This window comes from Ascidiella aspersa, chromosome 2 (genome assembly GCF_963924565.1).
Source record: "Ascidiella aspersa chromosome 2, kaAscAspe10.2, whole genome shotgun sequence".
NCBI classification, from domain to species: Eukaryota; Metazoa; Chordata; class Ascidiacea; order Phlebobranchia; family Ascidiidae; genus Ascidiella; species Ascidiella aspersa.
In genome coordinates, this window is record NC_139448.1 from 18,364,600 (window position 1) to 18,377,961 (window position 13,362).

At 40.0% G+C, this 13,362-nt stretch overlaps 1 protein-coding gene across 1 annotated transcript; it reads right to left on the bottom strand.

The window, feature by feature from the left end:
• Positions 1-136: 136 nt before the first annotated feature.
• On the bottom strand, positions 137-9,495 carry LOC146164165 (uncharacterized). Its single transcript, XM_083380681.1, has 26 exons — positions 9,375-9,495; positions 9,187-9,311; positions 8,848-9,010; positions 8,076-8,211; positions 7,804-7,940; positions 7,467-7,597; positions 7,134-7,320; positions 6,896-7,043; positions 6,502-6,740; positions 6,265-6,368; positions 5,772-5,886; positions 5,377-5,564; positions 4,945-5,207; positions 4,602-4,809; positions 4,246-4,366; positions 3,845-4,026; positions 3,512-3,674; positions 3,031-3,356; positions 2,817-2,910; positions 2,508-2,707; positions 2,225-2,401; positions 1,890-2,131; positions 1,315-1,708; positions 932-1,025; positions 653-818; positions 137-227 (listed from the first exon to the last, which is right to left on the bottom strand). Exons 1-26 carry the CDS (start codon positions 9,493-9,495, stop codon positions 137-139), a joined length of 4,515 nt encoding a protein of 1,504 aa, XP_083236807.1.
• Positions 9,496-13,362: the final 3,867 nt, after the last annotated feature.

A 13,362-nucleotide genomic window follows, 5' to 3' on the forward strand; every position in this document is an offset into this window, starting at 1 on the left:
TCCTTCCCTTTGCGGCATTACAAAAAAATATTTTACTCTAATCCATGCAAATGTAGAGCAACTAGCAAACATGATCTCTTGTAAGCATGCAAATACATAAAAGGAATAGTAACCAAACTCGATTGTATAACACTTTCTAGTTTTCTACAATAATTTCAGCCGATCGACGACGGCGGCGAGCATCTTGGAAGCGATCAGCTTGGAGGAAAACCTGGCGGTAGTCGTTGCTGAAAAAATAAAACTTTGTAACATGCGCTTAAACATATTAGAAATGTACACCTGTTAAAAAAATAAACATGACGACTTGAAAGACATCACCAATCGTGTATAAGTGGCATATACATCGGCGTAGTTTCTTTAGGGACAATTGTTTATTGCTTTTGCAAGATAAGTGAAAGATGATGGTTTCACAAAAGCGACCTTATGTTGCTGACCCACTTAACGATATGCATAGTTATTACCAAACGTTTGTAACACTATGTGCGTTTAAACATACATATTAATCACAAGACGCCGTTAAACGTATGACATACGTCGGAGGTTTATGCTGCATCATGCAAAAATAAAAATAAAAAAAAAACAATTTTCAATAAAAACTATGTTTCTTTTGAAAAAAAATAACTAAATGGTTCTAAAAAATAATTCTTCATACCAAGACAATTTGTTAAGTCCGGTTTCCATCAATGATAGCGGACAAGGTCGTGTAACGTTAACCCAGCGACCAGTACAGAGGTTACCACGTAGACGAAGCTGCACATCGTTCATGTTCTGTGTGCAGCAGACACTCCAACCGCTCCAAGAAAATTCACAGCATTTTCCTGTAAATATGTATTTCATGCCATGAAATATGGTTATAAACAATGCAAAAAAGGTTTTTGTTTCGATTTGTGTTCTACATTACGCCTAATAGACTTATACTTCAGCAACGTACCTCCTTTGCATGGAACCTGCTGAAATGCTCCTGCAATATGTGTAAAGCACAATCCCTCGCCAGGTCGACCTCCAAAGCATTGACGAGAACGAGACTGTGACAATTTTATGTGGTTAACAAATATACGTTTGGGTTCGTTGGCCTGTATGAATTTCTTGTTGTCGGATATTAAGTGTTAATTTTTATTTTCCCCGTAGATAATTATTTTATACAAATATATTTTTAAACCGAAATCAGTCTAAGTAGCCAAAAATGATTGCATTAAAATGTTATATGTCATGAAAAATTTTGTTGTGGTCATTAAACTTCTCCAGGGCTTACAGCACTACCTCAAACCAAGCATTAAGACAATCTTGCTACAAACACAATACTAATATTATTACCCTGGTGCCATCACCACAGGTGGTAGAACAAGCTCCCCAGTTGGTCCAGCCTCCCCAGATAGCGCAAGGATTGGTTCCGCATTTCCTGGTATCGGACTGTCGCTCACCGGTGCACGAATGTTGCTGAACGCGAGTTTGAGTGCCACCGCCGCATTTGGCATTGCAGGTACTCCAGTTGCTCCATTCCTTGAAATACCCAGGATCGACGTTGCAAGGCGTGGTCTCGTATTGAGGCTTCAGGCCACAGTTATGAACCCTGGACCTCGCGACTGTACCTCCGCCGCACCGTACAGGGCAAGTGCTCCATTGCGACCATTGACCATATTCTCCAGCTTGTGTGTTGCATGCCACGCTCTGCATTTCTGGCTCTGGTTTGCATGGATGACGTCGAGATCTGCGAAATTTAACATCACATTTTAAATCATACTTTTCCGCAACGGAACATTGACAAACTTAATGATGTTGGGTAATAATGAAAATTAAATTGTTATACATTTGGATTTGTTTCCTAAAAAGGTGACATGGTAGGCGGCGATATGCTTTAACGATTAAAAATAAAAATAAAATAAAATTACCTTGTCATCATTCCACCTCCACATGTCTTTGAACAAGGTCCAAACTGAGACCACTCTCCCCAGCTTCCGTCTTCGTTAAAGCACTCACGGGATTCGTAGTAATCTCCCATGCAACCAGTTTGTCCGTTTTGACCACCCTGGCACTGACGACGTCTTCCTTGTCTCCCCACTCCACATGATGTGCTGCATTGGGACCATTCAATCCATCCCGACCAGTATGGACAAACATTGGAATTGCACTCCTGCATAAAAACATATATGTTAGGTAGTGTTCCGTTATACTCTGTAATTTAACTCCAAATAATCTACCCTCTATTACGACAAAATTAACTTACAGCCAAGTCAAACTGGTCGCTCATTCCACAGGAGTGTCTTCGTGTTCGTGACCTGGTACCACCCCCGCATGTTGCAGTACAGACTTCCCAAGGACCCCATGTTCCATAATCGCCCATATAAGAATTACAAACTCCAACGTCCATTTGTGTACCCAAGCCGCATGAATGGCTTCTGGTCTGGAAAAGTGACAAATAAAACATGTTATGGTTTACATTTTATAAACTACAACGGCAATTCGTTGCTAAGTTTTAAGAATTTAGTAACACAAACCCATAAACTTACTCTGGTGTATTTCCCTCCACCACAAGTTTTGCTGCACACCGACCAACGGGACCAAGCGCTCCAAAACCCAGGATTGGTGTTACAAGCCTCAGTAAATTCATCCCTGTCTCCGTTGCAAGAATGAACCCGACTTCTAGAGCGAAACCCACCGGCACAGGTTTGCGAGCAACGGGTCCATTGACCCCACTGACCGTAGTTACCTTAATTTAAACAGAAACTTCGTTCGCCTTGTATAGTTGTATGAATGTACACTGTATACAGCCACACAATGGCTTAGATTCGTCTAGATTTCCTAAATGCCTTACTTACCGGGGTATGTGTTACAGACCGAGGTTTCTTCTTCAGGTGCCAAGCCACAGGTGTGAGATCTGGTGCGGTTTCTAACTCCGCCTCCGCAAGTAGCCTGTATTAAGTTAAATACTCATTTAATGGGCAAATGTGCGATAACCTCCTATCAGTGTACATATTATAACAAAGCAAATTACAATAAAAAATGTTGATTGTTATATTACAGTTAACATACGCTGCAAAGTGACCAGCTGCTCCACTGCACCCATCCACCGCTTCCTATGTCGCAGTTCCTAGTTTCCTCTGTTATGGCATTGCATCCTGCAAATCCTATCTGACCGAAGACGCAGTTCCGCTTTCTTGTTTGTATTCCCTGGAAACATGTCTGGGAGCATCGGGTCCACAAAGACCATCCCGATAAGTACGGACAACGGCCATTGGTACAAGTGCGGGTCTGAGGGGCGAACTGCCGACAAGCGCTGGTTCGGGTTCGGCTCTGTTCTCCATCGCCGCAGGAAACAGAACATGTGCTCCACATTGTCCATTCGCTTTCGTATCCGGCTACAAAATGAATGGTCGACAAATATAACACAATTTTACCGCGATTTTAGACCGACTCGGGACATGATTTTTACTAAATTGCTATCTATGCAAAACTATTGCGTTTTATCAAAATCAAAAAATAATTATACTGAGTGAATTTTACATTGACTTACTTCCAGCGTTGCATTTGCGCACTTGGGTGTTGACCGGTTTTTCCAGGGAGCAAAGACTGTATCGCACACGATTCTGCTGTCCTTGGAAACATGTCACGGAACAGGGGCTCCACTCCAACCATGGTTGAATGGTGCAGCAAATTTGGGTGCCGCAAGCTTGGCTCTGTAAGCAGAACAGTAATAATGTTGAAACTATAGTGTAGCAAACTATATCCTTTGTTGAGTGCAATGTATTTTGGATGCTCATTGTCTTAATACTGATGGGGCACAGTTAAAGGTGGACTAATACATGTATTTTCTTTTTGTGAATTATTGTTTCTGATATTTGTTCACCTGCTCTTCATCCTCAAGTCCGCAGAATCCCTGTCGCGATCTCATTTGAGTTCCACCGTTACAAGTTGCGGTACAACCGCCCCACATTGACCACTGCCCATAGAATCCGGGTTGTCCGCAAACTTCACTGCTTTTCTCCGGAGCTAGACCGCAGTTGTGATAGCGTAGACGTTCGCGAGTTCCTAAAATGTTGTTTAAAATAACATCGCATTATACTTAACTAAAGTTTATTTTCACATCATAATAGATCAATTTTCTATTGCGAAAACGTTAATAAACAATATGTTTGTTTTCTAATATGGTTTGATTTTATGTTAGCTATTATTTAATTGAACAGTTGGGCACCTATAAACGAAGGCAACAACAAAACAGCAATTATAAATAATAAAAAAGACTTTTACCCCCAACACACTGCTGGCTACAAGTTCCCCAGCTTCCCCACTCTCCGTAATTTCCGCCGCTTCCACAGTCTTCTACCTCCACATTAGAAGATTGTAGGCACTGGTGACGTTGGTAGCGACTCTGTAAAAATCAGACAAAAAATTGAACTAAAAATAACATGCACTAAACGAACGAATGATAGCAGCTTGTCAGTTTAAAAACACATTTTAAATTTAGCTTTTCTGTCATCCTACAATTTTAACCATAAATTTTTGTTAATCCGTAATATTTTCTATCACAAATAATCTGACTTTTGCGGACCTAACGGGGTAGATATGAGTGCTACTTTTTTGTCAAAACAGATACAATAAGTTACCCTTTTTCCGAAACAAGTTGAACTGCAACCACTCCATGGTCCAAAATCAAGGTAAGCTCCTGGACCTCCACAAGATTCCCTCTCGACCTTGGCAGCCAAGCCACAAGTGTGTCTGGTGACCCGGGTCCTGTATCCACCGGGACAAGTGCGGGAACAAGCAGTCCACGACTCAGGCATCAAGTAATCGCCCATGTATGTGTTGCAAGCCCTGGTGGAAATAACTTGGTATTTCTTTTACAATTTCAGGTGGTCTAATTTACTAAACACTACGGATCTAAACGATTGTGTTGAATTTTTAACTTTGAACATTTCCGTGTGGTGAAATATTTCATACGCAACTTACTGGCTTTGTCGTTCGACGGTCTGCAGAGAACAAACTTTTGTGCGTGATCTAACTTGAACGCCTCCGCCACATGACTTTGTGCATCTGCCCCAGTTGGTCCATTCGTTATAACCCTGATCGCTTCCGCAAAACATCTGCTGCCTTTCAGTATCGTCGTTGCAAGTGTGTCCACGAGTGCGTGACCTTAAACCGCCGGGACAGCTTTGGCTGCACACACTCCACTGGGACCAAGTCGTATACTGACCACTGCTGACGATACATCCCTGCAGATCAAACAAAGTTCTTAGAGCTCATAGGAGCGGAACATCACTCATAAAAGCTTAAAAACCACAGGCTAAGGCATTGTAAAATATATAGGCCTTAAAACTTATTAAAGGTACAACGACACAGGCTAAACTTGCTTAAGGTTGTTCCAGTTGTTAAAAAGCTTACTCGTGTTTCCGTTCTTTGAGGACGTTCCGGGCAAACATTCTGTCTATATCTGGTGCTTAATCCAGCGTTGCAGCTCTTCGAGCAGGCGGACCACGTCGTCCAATCGCCGTACGTACAGCATATTTTTGTGTTGCATGCCCCAGTTATTTTGTCAATCCCGGACTGTGGATCGAGTCCCAACGTTGAAGCTAAAGCAAAGCAGTTATTTAGAATACCATACTGATTCTATCACGGTCATTTCAGTTTTTAAAAGCATTAAAAAAAGCAAAACAAAAAAACTTTTTATTGTCTAAATAAACAACTGTTGGTTTGAAATTTCCATTAGGATTTTCAGTTTTGCTAGTTGTGTGAACGCCGTATGCATGCTTAGCGAAATAAAAAAAACTAAAACTTACGACAGGAGTGAACGCGGGTTCGATAACGTTCTCCACCTCCGCAAGAACGTGTGCAGGTCGACCAGCTTGATAATTCTCCCCATGATCCAGGATTACCGCACGCTTGGGTCTCGATCTAAATAATTTGTAAATCATTACTGAGCGTTATGAGAACACTTGAGCAAACGAAAGTATTTTTTTTACAGGAATTTGATTCAAAAGTTGTTATTGGATTTAAAGGCGTAACACGAAACTTATATACTTTGCTTATCTTTACCTAAGGCGCAAATGGCTCGGTATTTGTTGAGGTGAACCCCTAAAATCAATAATCCGATTAAAAGGTGAAACAAAAATTTGATTAATCGCATTAAGATGTGGTCTCACTAAAAAGTCAAACAAAATTTTAAGTTTCCAAAACTTTTGAGCATCATCTACTGATCCACTCACGAGAGTCCAACCCCGGATAAAAGTTTGGTAAAAAGCAATGTGATTTTTCACACTACGTGGCACTTACATTGCTGGCGGTGGCATTACAGGTATGAAGCTGAATCCGGCGTTGAACTCCGCCAAAGCACGACTGAGAGCAGAGTCCCCAGCTGGACCATTGGCCGTAATCACCTGTTAAAGGATTGCATATAGTTAAAAATAATAATTATTATGCAACACAAAAACAATGTATTTAATCCTATACGATGAATGAGTACCAACGATTTTAAACATACTTAATATAGAAAGATCGTTGCTTTTTTACCTCCGTAACCACATGTAGTTGCATCGGTTTCAGCAGGAAGTCCACACGAGTGAAAGCGGGTACGCCTCATTGTTCCAATGCAAGTTGTGCTGCAAGATCCCCAGGCAGTCCAACCACTGTAGTCGCCCTCAAGTCCACATTGTTGGGAGTCAGTTTGGACGGCGTTGGTGCAGGAATCGCGACGAGTACGAGTTTGGGTGCCACCGGAACAAGTAGAGCTACAAGCTCCGAATTCAGTCCTGCAATATAAATAAGGTCAGTCCCTAGACTGTAGAAAACGATTTAAATACACACTTAGGGTGGCGGATCGCCGGGCTATGAATACGTTACTTCTTGTAAGATTATCAATGTCAAGCGCCCATCACATAAGTTTCCATAACGAAAGCTAACTTACCACATAGTCCAAAAACCGGCCTGACCGCATGGTCTTGCTACTATTTCTTCAGGCTTGCAGGAATGAGATCTTTGGCGTGTCTGGGTACCGCCTGGACAAGTTGTGCTGCAACCGCTCCATGGCGACCAGTCACCGTAGTTTCCAGGTCCTTAAATTCAATATTGAATATTATAAAATGATAGCTAGTTATCTCAATAAAAATATTGTTTTAATTAGTTTATAAGTGACTTTAACCAACCGAGATTGCAAGAGCCAGTTTGTACTTCGTCGCGGATTTGGTCGCAGATGTCAGAACGCATCCTGGTGCGTGTTCCAGAGCCGCAGGTTTTGCTGCAAGGAGACCATCCAGACCACGGCAATTTTCCACAACAGCGCTCGGTTCTGCAGTTCTTACTTTCGGTCTCGCTATCCAGGCAGGAATGACTCTATAGAGAAAAATAAGTGATTTTGCCCATTTCACAAAACCTTAGGTCCCAGAGTTGACTGCAAGCTCTAATAAACAAACGTAACATGCCGTTGTCAAATGTTTAGATTATTTGACATAATTGTATTAAATAACGAATCGCTGTACCCTGGTGCGTGTGACGATACCACCGCCGCAGGTGACTGGGCAGGCACTCCAGGCACCCCAAGATCTGTAGTTGCCGTTGCTGTTGATTCCGGTGTTGCATTCAGTTGTTTCAGATGATATCCCCATACAACCTAAACACAAATTCGCAAAACTAAAAAAAAGGTTGTAAGCCTTTTTAACAACATTTTTGTCAACAATTTCAAATTCTTATTCTGTAGCAATATAAATCTACATCTTGTTAATCGCGGAGTTAAGTACTCCGTTGCATTAAAAGCCAGAGTATCGTGGATTTTTACTGTTTGTTGTTTTTACATCTGTCGATATCGCTCCAACATACCTTGCTGATTGATTTCACCACCGAGACAGGTTCGTGAGCGGGTGCGCTGTCCGATTCCGCAGGAGGTACTACAGGATCCGTAACCTGACCAACCGCTCCAGTATCCGCATATCATTCCAACTGGCTTTGCGCAAGATCTACAGGTAATAAAGCCAACTAATTGGTTAACCAGACCATTTTCAGAAACAAAACATTTTGCGTTTGATATGTTTATAAAAACGTAATAATTGCTTACGTTGTTTTAAATATATTTTTCAAATATATAAGCGTACCTCTTTAGGACACAGCTTCCTGTGCAGCCACCTGTTCCTGGTACACAGCCTTGGCATCGACGGATTCTGGTTTGCAGACCAACCCCACAGACACCCTGACAATTGCTCCAACCTCCCCATGGATACCAGTAACAACCTGTGTAAAGTAATCTGGATTTTAAAACTTGGCCGTGAAACGCAAATACGTTAAAAAAGGCTACCAGTAATGTAAAATCAATAAAAAAACTTGACTTTTTTGTGTGAAGAAGGTAGGTAAACTAAAAAACCCATGTTTTAAACAGCCAACATTTTATCAGGAAACTGGAGTGAAAAAACTAAATATAATAATATTTATTTATAAGCGATTAAACGGGATGATTATGTTTCAGGTAAATTGGCTAACGAAGAATACGTTCAAAAGACAGTTTTTCGCCAATGTTTACATTCGAATTATGTTCGCCTGCAAACTTTCGAAAAAAATCCAAAACAATTATCTACGAAAAATGTATGCATTGCAAAAGCTCCCGAAATTTGTCCAATGTTGTAAAACACTTTCCAGTATAAACTGAAAACAAAACTTACGTGGTGTTGGATCTGCTGCTGGAACTGTGCGACGGTTACCAATAACTGCGGAAAATAAAAAAAACATTGCGTTTTAACGTTCTTTGGTCGAGATGCGAATAAGCGTTAAACGTAATGGGCAAAAAACCCTAGAATTGAAACGAATTAAACTTTGAAATAAATCTTTATAATAATAGTAATAGTTTATAAAACGAAGACCAAGTATTCTTACGTGCGCAGTTTGTCAGGAAGTAAATGCACTGCATTACGACTGTTGAAAATTGAGACTCTTGTTTTCTGTAATAGTCTCCCAAACCGTTGTTGTCGTAGGTTTCCAAGAGCATTGCCGATATGTATGTTTGGGTCTGCCCCTTTACGCAGGTTTTGTCCCCACTCTGTAACCAAACGTTGAAAACAATGATATTTAAAATACCAATCTAATTAAACCGGTCCTACAATGTTTTTGTAATGGAAATAATAATTTTGTGTAGTTAGCTAAATTACATAAAAAGATCAAATCAAATTGGTTGTTTTTGTGCATAAAAAATGTTTGGACTTAACTAAGTTTTACCTCTTCATCGATGTTGATGCAGCATCCTTTTTCGTTGCACTCATCGTCCGTGAAATCACCACTGATGCAGACCGCACTTTGGCGAAAGCCTTTTTCAACGTCGCCATCAAGCTCGCATTTAAATCCTGCGGGTGGCAGACATTTAGAAAAAAAATCATAACGTTTAAAAAAACACAAATGTTACTTACGCAATCCGTTGTCAATTACTTGTCGGAGAAAAACACTTTCGTCGATGTCAACTTCACTGGCGTTTTCAGCGGAAACTAAAGTCACGACAGTCCATATGAAGGCTATCGCTACTAAGCGCATGATTATTTACCTAAAATAGCAATACCTGGGACTAAAAACATTAATCATATGGTTGTGCAAAATACTCTCCACAATGCCTTTCTTGAATCGAAAATTTATTGTTAATTTGCACGAAAGATCAATTGTTTCTATAAAGTTTCCACATACTTGGTGGCCAGTTTAATAGCAACTGTTTGGCATGTCCGACAACTTTTCTAAACAAAATTATTTTGAATATGGCAGCAAAGCTGTTTTCCAACACAGCTATGTTAATTTAGAGACTTAACAACGAAAATCCTAAATAGTTATTTAGACAGCGTCTTATAGGCTACGATGCAATTATTTTTGGTTGTTTATTTAAATACTGTTTGGGAGTAAGAAATATAAATGTATAGTTTTACAGCATTTTTTTTTAAGTAAATAGATATTTTAATTTTTTTTTTAACTTTACTTTGAATAGTAAATCACGTTACACAGACCTTACTAACATGATCAACCATTGTAAGCCTGTTCAGAACGTGTTTGGTACGTTTCATAGTTGCTTGCCAACAGGACTTAACTAATCACTTAACCAAACATACTGGGTGCATGTATATTTGCTGAATATATATACCCATTCAGTAACTTTTTTTGCTAACCAGGGTCGCAAACAGACCTTCTAACTCCCAATAATGCGATTTAAACGCTTCTGTGTTTAATAGCGGGTCCACGACACAACTTTGTTTCACCTGTCACCTCGACGTAAAGGTAAACAGTCCACGGTTAATTGCAAACGTCCGAGCGACGACGCGCCTTTTGCGTTCCCATTGTCAAGAACGCAAGATGTTTATTCGTACGGCGAGTTCTGAGCACCGTGTCTATAGGTTGACGTGTCACGATGTTAACTGTGACTTGGTTAGCGCGGTGGCGAACCTTTTATACAGAAACGCGTATTTGATTGGGGTGTGAAATTTATTGCAGCTGATGTTTTACGTTTCCGTTTTTACGCCGTGATTCAATATTTATGACCGCGGGGGTTCATCGGGCGTAAACTTTTAGATCTTGAACCGAGGTTAGGGTTTACAAATTTTACAATCCTGTTCAGTTGGGTAATTAGAAGTAGGTCGCTGGTCTTGTGATTTGGCAGTTGTAAAAGTTAGTAGAGGGGCACGTCAATGTTACGAGGACACGTTGGACAATTTCGTGCAATTCATGCGACAAGGTTGAGTGGTTCGTTTCGCGCATGGTTTGACCTGAGGCCAATGCAAGTGATTTATTTCCCTCTTTGTGAACAAACGTTCTAATCTTTTGGGATTCACAAAGTTCGCTGGACAGGATGTTTATTAACTCGCTTGTTATGTCACGGGACACTTTGCGCGAAAACAGGCCATTGCAATTATTATGTTTTATTTATAACGGGATGCATGAGACAATTCCAAATAAGGAACAAGATATGTCCCGAAAATAAGTTTTCGGCCATATCATTAATATAAATGTTGATCTGTCAGCAAAAATGTAATAACCAAGTACGTCCGCTAATCAAATACGTATTTATAAATAACTGTATGAAAAATCCGCATTGCTTTGGCTAAAATGTCATTTAGCTTTGATATGTCAATAAATAACTTGAACAAGTACGTAATAATGTTGGCAGGGTAACCTTCCGGCGTTGACCCGGTAATGTAAAATATTTATCGTAGTTTTGTTGTATACATTTGCTGCTTAAAGAACGTGACGGAGAGACATTACAAGACAAATAGCTTAGAACATGTGGCCTTTTGTGGAATAGCGAAGGCGCGTTTACGTTAACAAAACCAACTTGTGGTTAAAACAGCTTACTTGCGATCTACCATGTTGTGAAATAGTAATAGGCTTGTCACGATGCAACTGGCCGCATATTTGATCCGCGTAAAGTTTTGCGTTAGTTTCGTCAGTTTTTAGGGGTGAGTTTAATAAGAACCTTTGCTGTGTGCTCTACGCAAGCCGTACTTAACCAGTGTTTATAACTGGCGCACGGCAAAGACTTCGGCCGCGCAATTTTACTGAGTTCTTTCAATTTTATTTTGAGCAAATTACTTCAAAGATGTGCGGGTGCAGATAATTTCAAATAACATAACAATGCTATCTATCGACACATATGTGTGCATGTTTCATTGAATAAATGATATGGTACTGTGGATCCCCTTCAATTGAATTGCTTGTACTAACAGATTGAGCAAGCATTGGCGTATGGTTGTTTCTCGACTCGCTCTTTGAGCCTGCATAGCTCAGTTGGTAGAGCGACGTTCGTGGCTTGACCGGAGGTCAAGAGTTCGAACCTCACTGCAGGCATGTTTTTTTTCTAGCCTGTCCTGCTTGCATGTTAGGTCAATAGATTTGGTGAGTCTGCGATGGCTTTCGGTGCACTAATTATACGTAAGCCGTAATCGTTGGTCAAAAAGCAACTTCGGAAGGGCGAGATCTCAGTTATTAACACACATATGTGTGCATGTTTCATTGCTATCTATCAATTTAGATTTAGACAATAGCGACATTTGCAGATTTTGTTTCATTCTTGTTTGGCATAAAAAGTTTAAACAGCCCTCTAACTGTGTCCTAAATCACTTGAGTAGAGCGCACTATGTTGCATATTCCCCGTCAAATGGGCTTTACTTATTAGCAAAAGTAAGTTAATGTTTTAAAAACTTTTATAGATTTGGATTTTAAAAGGATGCACTAATTTATAAAGTATAGGAGAAGTTGAAAGTTTTTACGCCAATATGTTAAATCGTGGATCAAACAAAATGCCTTAACAGAAAATGCCATTTTCTAAACCTGTTATTATGCACGTACGTAGTTTATTTTATAAATTGCCTAGTATCCTACATTTCACATTCTGGAAATTTGTTAGTAGGCCTATTTATGAACGAAGTGCTTTTATTTATAATGCTGTATGACAAGATTTTAACTTAGTTTGTCAGACACTGCGCAACCTATCAAAAAATAGAAACCCAAATACACGCAATATGACGTTATGCTCTGACGCTATAAAACAAATAAGCAAACGAACTTGTTATTACTTTAGAAGAAGTCGAAAAAATTGCGACTATATTTGTTTTAAAATGCAAAGTTTAATTTAGACTTAAAGGGGGTGACGCATTGAGAACAGATAAAAATGTACATTGCTTGATATATTGGCGTTTATCAAGTTGTTTGTAACTTTCGTTGGGGAGAGTGCCACAGTGCAGAGGACGCTTTTTGTCTTTTATTGTGCCAAAAAATAGCGTGTAACATACGAGAAAGACAGAAGAGATTCGCGCGAAACGCGAAAACAATTTCTTTTTTAACCTACAAAACAGGCTAAAATAGAGTTTGGCGGGGTAATAACTGGATCCGTCCCTGAAAGGAATGTGTACAACACAACCAAACAAATAGAAACTCGCCCGTTTTCGCTGAGCTTATGTATTTTAAGAAAAATAGAGTGCTTGGCGGGCCGTATGTTGCCCAGGTCTGGTGTATAATATTGCAGTTATTCGACTGTGCGAGAACCTCTCGTCTCTTCTGAAAATAGAACCCCATTTCGACACTGTCTTGATTAGTTACAAAATACATTTTTAATATTCTGTGCAAATCTCACACCAAACGTAGACCTACCCTATATACCAGAACTTGACCAGATACGGCCGGGGGCAAGGTACTGCCCGTGGCTCATTTTACATACAACCCTTTTATCTTTATTTTAATATACCGTACTTAAAATGAATTCACTTTGATTTGTAGGACACTTTTTCCCCTCTCACAAACCTGTTAAAACATTTTTTTTAGATACACATTTTATGTTATGTGTATTTCAGATTCATGTTATACCCGGGTCTGCAAGAATTTGTTTTACTCCGATCACTGAGCTACTCAACTGATGGACAGTCGACC

Excerpts from the sequence above, each read along its gene's own strand:
- LOC146164165 (XM_083380681.1), bottom strand. The coding sequence starts at position 9,495 with ATGCGCTTAGTAGCGATAGCCTTCATATGGACTGTCGTGACTTTAGTT. Across the intron at positions 5,565-5,771 it reads AACCCGCGTTCACTCCTGTC|CTTCAACGTTGGGACTCGAT; the intron begins GTAAGTTTTAGT and ends GCTTTGCTTTAG. Across the intron at positions 1,026-1,314 it reads CCTGTGGTGATGGCACCAGG|TCTCGTTCTCGTCAATGCTT; the intron begins GTAATAATATTA and ends AAATTGTCACAG.